The sequence below is a fragment of the Columba livia genome, chromosome 11 (genome assembly GCF_036013475.1).
Source record: "Columba livia isolate bColLiv1 breed racing homer chromosome 11, bColLiv1.pat.W.v2, whole genome shotgun sequence".
NCBI classification, from domain to species: Eukaryota; Metazoa; Chordata; class Aves; order Columbiformes; family Columbidae; genus Columba; species Columba livia.
The window spans coordinates 21,436,948-21,442,947 of NC_088612.1; the positions used below are offsets into that span (position 1 = coordinate 21,436,948).

General features: G+C 53.8%; 1 protein-coding gene and 3 non-coding genes across 4 annotated transcripts; 1 reads left to right on the forward strand and 3 right to left on the reverse strand.

The window, feature by feature from the left end:
- The first annotated feature begins 3,281 nt into the window (after positions 1 to 3,281).
- Positions 3,282 to 3,353, forward strand: TRNAM-CAU (transfer RNA methionine (anticodon CAU)). The gene has a single exon. It is a non-coding gene; the product is annotated as a tRNA-Met (tRNA).
- A 193-nt stretch (positions 3,354 to 3,546) lies between these two features.
- Positions 3,547 to 3,620, reverse strand: TRNAI-AAU (transfer RNA isoleucine (anticodon AAU)). Its single transcript has one exon. It is a non-coding gene; the product is annotated as a tRNA-Ile (tRNA).
- Positions 3,621 to 3,700: 80 nt separating this feature from the next.
- On the reverse strand, positions 3,701 to 3,772 carry TRNAM-CAU (transfer RNA methionine (anticodon CAU)). Its single transcript has one exon. It is a non-coding gene; the product is annotated as a tRNA-Met (tRNA).
- Positions 3,773 to 4,594: 822 nt separating this feature from the next.
- Positions 4,595 to 5,669, reverse strand: LOC102098612 (olfactory receptor 5P55). The gene has a single exon (XM_005509255.3). The coding sequence runs from the start codon at positions 5,604 to 5,606 to the stop codon at positions 4,623 to 4,625; it is 984 nt and encodes a 327-aa protein (XP_005509312.2). The 5' UTR covers positions 5,607 to 5,669; the 3' UTR covers positions 4,595 to 4,622.
- Between the last annotated feature and the right edge of the window lie 331 nt (positions 5,670 to 6,000).

Sequence of the window (6,000 nt, forward strand, 5' to 3'; positions counted from 1 at the left end):
ACCTGCAGGCAAGCAAGGAGGTGCCTACAAGGCACCCCTATAGACAAGTTCCCAAACCTTGTCTGGGCAGTCACTGTGCTGGGTTGCCTCTGACGTGCTGGTGTGCTAACGCACGCAGCGCGGGGAGAGAAGACAAGGAACTGGAGACCTGTGCGGTCTTGTTGGGGTTGTGGAGATGTGGTGGGATGGCTCACAGGGCTGGGGTGGTGTGATGGAGGACACAGGCCCTGTGGGAAGGACAGGCTGGGGTGGCAGGGAGCTGGGGTTGTCCTTCACGTGAGGCAGCTCCAGGTACCTGGAGCTCTGCTGGGAGCAGTGAGGAGCCACCTGAGAGTGTATGGGTCGGGATTAAAGAGCTGAGCAGTCTGGGTGACATTAAAGTGGGTGTCTGGTACGAGCCACCTGTCCTGGAAGAACAAATCGATGAGGCTGCCTGCAGCCAGCTGGAAGAGACCTCATGTTCACAGACCCTGCTTGTCCTCATGGGGACGACCCTGGTATGTGCTGGTAGGACAGCGCAACAGGGCATGAGCAACCCAGGAGGTTCTGGGAGAGCATTGATGACAGGTTCCTGACCCAAGCGATAGGGGAGCCGACAGGAGAGGTGTTCTGCTGGACCTCAGACCCACCAGCAAGGAGGAACTTGTTAGGGATGTGGAGGTCAAAGGCGGCCGTGGCTGCAGTGACCACGAGATGGGAGTTCAGGGTTGTGAGGAGAGGCAGCCAGCTGAAAATGATCACAATGCTGGACTTCAGGAGGGTGGACTTCGGCCTCTTTAGGAGTCTGCTTCAAACAGGCCCATGGGATAAGGCCCTGGAGGGATGAGAGGTCCAAGAAAGGAGCTTGATATTCAAGGATCACCACCAAGCTCAGGAATGGTCTGCGCTGGTGACCCAGAGCTGCATCCCATGTCTGAGCTTCTGCTGCAACCCTGGTGCCTCCCCATTACAGCCATGTCCTCATGTCTGACCCCAAGCCTAGGACCGATCCCCAGCTTCACGTCTGATCCCCACCAAGCTGCATCCTGACCCCCAAGCCCATGTCCAACCCGTCTCACAACCCTGTCCTGGCTTCCTGCTGGAGCTGCAATGGGTCCCTGGGGTGGGAGTGAGGTGCAGCAGCTGGGCCGCAGCACCGTGGGGCAGGGCAGACCCACCACAGCACCTCAGCTTCAGCGTCCTGGGGTACCGGGCAGTGTGGGGGCTGTGGGTCCCCAAGGCTGGTGCAAGGGACACTGCAGGATGTGGGGTGGGACAGGAAGTGGCATGGAGAGGAGCAGGGGGGGGCAGGGCTGGTAGGGGCAGGGACTGATCTGTCCTGCCCAGTTCCATTCCAAAACTGCAGCAGTTGGAGTAAAAGGAGGGATCAGCCCCGGCTCTGCTGCAGAAAGAAGAGGCACATTGGGGAAGGCATGCTTTTGGGGGTGCAAGGAGAACTGTTGGTGGGGCTCTGTGGGGTGGCTCTTCTGTGACACCTTCCATGGGCGCAGCCCTTGGGGCTGGTGGTGCAGACAGGCTGTGGGATCACCCACCACAGAATCCCAGAATGTCAGGGGCTGGAAGGGCCCTGGAAAGCTCATCCAGTGCAATCCCCCCATGGAGCAGGAACACCCAGATGAGGTTACACAGGAAGGTGTCCAGGCGGGTTGGAATGTCTGCACAGAAGGAGACTCCACAACCCCCCTGGGCAGCCTGGGCCAGGCTCTGCCACCCTCACCCCCAACAAGGTTCTTCTCAGATTTCAGTGGAACCTCCTGTGTTCCAGTTTGCACCCATTGCCCCTTGTCCTGTCACTGGTTGTCACCAGAAGAGCCTGGCTCCATCCTCCTGACACTCCCCCTTTCCATCTTGATCCCCAGGAATGAGTCCCCCCTCAGTCTCCTCTTGTCCAGCTCCAGAGCCCCAGCTCCCTCAGCCTTTCCTCACACGGGAGATGCTCCACTCCCTTCAGCATCTTGGTGGCTGCGCTGGACTCTCTCCAGCAGTTCCCTGTCCTGCTGGAACTGAGGGGCCACAGCTGGACACAATATTCCAGGTGTGGTCTCCCCAGGGCAGAGCAGAGGGGCAGGAGAACCTCTCTGACCTACTGACCACCCCCTTCTAACCCACCCCAGGTACCATTGGCTTCCTGGCCACAAGGGCCCAGTGCTGGCTCATGGTCACCCTGCTGTCCCCAGGACCCCCAGGTCCCTTTCCCCTACACTGCTCTCTAATAGGTCATTCCCCAACTTACACTGGAACCTGGGGTTGTTCCTGCCCAGATTCAAGACTCTACACTTGCCCTTGTTCTATGTCATCGAATTTTTCCCCACCCAGCTCTCCAGCCTGTCCAGCAGTGCCAGCGCTGCCTTGGCTCCTGGATGGTCTGTTCCTGGGCCAGGATGTAGAACCGTCACAGGCACGTGGGGCAGCTCTGCAGGTCACCCATGGGACTGAGGGGGTGAGACACCTGATGGGATGTGGGGGAAGATCATTTTGGGATTGTACAAGACTTGTTATGGGATGTCCAGAGAGAGGAACCAAAGCTGGGAAAAAGGAGGGATCAAGGTAGTTTGGGGAGCCATGAATGTCGGAAAATAGAAGGAAAAGTGTATGAAAGGGGCTGTGTGTTACCTGTCTACCGAGCTGGGGTGTATGTGCCTCCTGGCGACAAATGCTCAGCCTTGCAGCTGAAGCTGGGAACAAAGCCTGGACCACATTAGGCTGCTGGGTTTGTCAGCAGCTCACGGGAGATCCCCTGGGTGTCACTCAGAGGTGCTGGTGCAGGCTGGTGGCCCGAAGAATTAGTAGAGGTGTCTGTAGCTGATGGCATACATTGGCTATAACGATGAACGTTTATTATGGGCAAAATATTAAAAAAAGGGAGAGCGGGAGATAACATGGGGTAAGGGAAACCTCCCCCCGGGGGCAGCACCCTCGGCCTCCCCGCCAGCTCAGCCAGCTGTGACGGTGGTGTTGGTGATAACATAGTTTGTCTATTCTGCTTTGTGACTATCAGGGCGCTTAATGAGATCCGCGTGTTGCACACTGATCGGTCACCGGCTTCCCGTGCGAGGCCATTTTTTGGCGATTCGTCACTGTTCCAACGGGCGCTGTCGGCTGCACACGCGGTGAGGTTTGTCCTCTGCAATGCGAACTGAAAACTGCGGCAGGAGGGGTCGGGGGAGCCTGAGGGGGGAGCGGGGGGGCAGCTGTCCCACGGGACCCCCAGGGTCCAGGGCGCGGGTGGGGCGGCACCTGCTAGTCGCTATGTGCCGGAGCACGGCATCCGTTGCGCAAGGAGCAGAGTGGCGCAGCGGAAGCGTGCTGGGCCCATAACCCAGAGGTCGATGGATCGAAACCATCCTCTGCTAGCAACAATTTTTTTTTCCTCTTTTTTTCTTGTTCTTGTTTCCCGGGGATGCTTTATACTTTTTTGGGCCTGCCGCGTTGCGAGGTCTTGGTCAGAGCCTTGCGGGTGCCTGTGAGATCGCTGCCCAGCGCTGGGCGAGACAAACAGGATAAGCCGGAGTGAGTGAAAAAAAAAAAGGAAAAAGGAAACATCTGTGGCCCGTACGGGGATCGAACCCGCGACCTTGGCGTTATTAGCACCACGCTCTAACCTACTGAGCTAACCGGCCGTGATGGTGCATCCTTCCCCGCGCCACTCCCAGCTCGGGGGTTGGCGCTGGGGAGAGCAATAAATAAATTAACTCGCAGTTAGCAGAGGATGGTTTCGATCCATCGACCTCTGGGTTATGGGCCCAGCACGCTTCCGCTGCGCCACTCTGCTGTTGCCGTGGTAACTCCCCCATGTACGCAGCCCCATCCATCCCCCTCCCGGCGGGTGCTCGGCGGGGGCTCTGGGGACGCTGCGATGTGGGGTCCCGCGGGGCACTGGGGTTCCCCCACCCCAGCACCACGTACAGGGTGACGCTAACAGCCCTGCTGTCCCCCGCACCCGGGTGACCGTGAATGAACACACTGCCATGTGTCGCTGTCCCACCTGCTGAAAGAGCTTTGAGCTTCTCCCGGGGACTGGAGACAAATCCCCCCACTGAAAGCTGAGCAGAGAAAAAGCCCATCTGGGGTCTTCTCCCCGCCTGACAGGAGCTGCCGTTCACCCTTCAGAACCACAGAGTCACAGAATGTGGGGGGTTGGAAGGGACCTGGAAAGCCACATTCAGGAAAATGTTTCTCAATCTCTTCATTTGCAATCAAGGGAGTCCAGATAACGGTCTTGGATCTAGACACCTATGCTATAGATGTAAAAACTAAGTAATCAGGAGCATAACATTAATAAACAAACGGTCTATCTGCTATAAATTGAGTTTCAACTTATGCTGGACTGAATTTCAGCTGTAGTGAGGGCAAAGAAAGCAAGTAGGCAGCAAGAAGATACCACGTACAATAGTGCGTATGCAGTGACATTCACGGATTTATTTTGCTTACTTTATAGTGTTCATAGTTCATTAAACATTCATGTTCTTTCTCCATATCTACCCCATAACCTAAAGCAAGACTATTCACCTGTTTTGTTTCTCTGCTTACTCATTTTTAAGATGTATAAATATATATTTCCAAGCTTTATCCAAATTAACTATATTCTCACGCCATGTAATTGTATCTGGACCTATCACTCACTAAGGATTATTACCCCCATTTTTAACAGAAAGCAGCCATCTGAAAGTCTTCAATTTACTTGTCTGTTTTCTCAGAGCTTCCTTTACTTCTCTGTTTCTCAGACTGTAGATGAGAGGATTGACCAAGGGAGTGAGAATGGTATAAAAAACAGACAAGACTTTGTTTGGAGATGTTTGGGTGTCATGATGAGGAAGTACATAGACAGTTAATATTGACCAGTAAAAAAGAATCACCACAATAAGGTGTGAGGAGCAAGTGGAAAAGGCCTTTTTCCTTCCAGTGGCAGAAGGAATTCTCATGACTGTGGCAATGATGTAGAGATAGGATGAGAACGTCAGCAGAAACGGCGGCAGCGAGCACACAGCCGCCACGAGAGAAGTGACAAGTCCCGCCACACGGGTGTCACTGCAGGACAGCCTTATCATCGGGAACGAGTCGCAGAAGAAATGCTCAATTTCGTTAGGCCCACAGAAATCTAAGTTTGAGATCAGGAATGTGAGTATAGAATTGGACAGAAAGCCGCTCACCCAGGAGGCGGCACCCAGCTGGAGACAGAGCTTGTTGTCCATGCGGGACGCGTAGCGCAGGGGTTCGCACACCGCCAGGTACCTGTCGTAGGACATCGCTGACAGCAGGTAGCACTCCGCAGCTGCCAAGCAGCCAAAGAAATAGTATTGTGTGAAACACCCGTGGACTGAAATGCTTCTGTCTCCACCCAGATAGCTGAGCAGCATCCTTGGCAAAATATTGGTGCTGTAGCAGATTTCCAAGCAGGCCAGGTTGCCCAGGAGGAAGTACATTGGTGTGTGAAGGTGCCGATCCGTCATCACCAGCACAATGATGAAGGTGTTTCCAGCTATGGTCACAGCGTAGATTGACAGAAATACCAGGAAGAGAAGAGAATCCACTTCAGGGCCATTCCCAAACCCCAGGAGGATGAACTCCGTAACAGCCGTTCTGTTTTTCCACTCTTGCTTTGTCATAACTTCTTTTCTAGTGATAAATCAGGGAATGTTAACATCAATCTAACCTTGACAGTTAGGGCTCCACAGCAAAAGTTTCTTCACAGAACAGAGAAGCAAAGAGTAAAAAAATCAGACCTGTCACCTGGTTTCTATAACGATTTCTCTCATACTAAGAGTCACGTTACTTATTGCTGCACATACTGAGAAGAGCACTTAAACCTGAAGCAAAGACCGTGTTTCTCCTCCGGCACAAAGGTACTTCCCAACTGGTTTCCACTCATGCAAGCAAATTAAAAATCACCTTCTTCCATTAGATGCCATCACAGGTGTTGTCAGAATTCCTTTCTGTTGTGAAAAGAAAAGAGAAGAAAAGAAAAAGAAGCTTTTGGTCTAATTGCTCCAACAGTAGCAC

Bases quoted from the DNA above. Each gene is read 5' to 3' on its own strand.
- LOC102098612 (XM_005509255.3), bottom strand. From the start codon at position 5,606: ATGACAAAGCAAGAGTGGAAAAACAGAACGGCTGTTACGGAGTTCATC.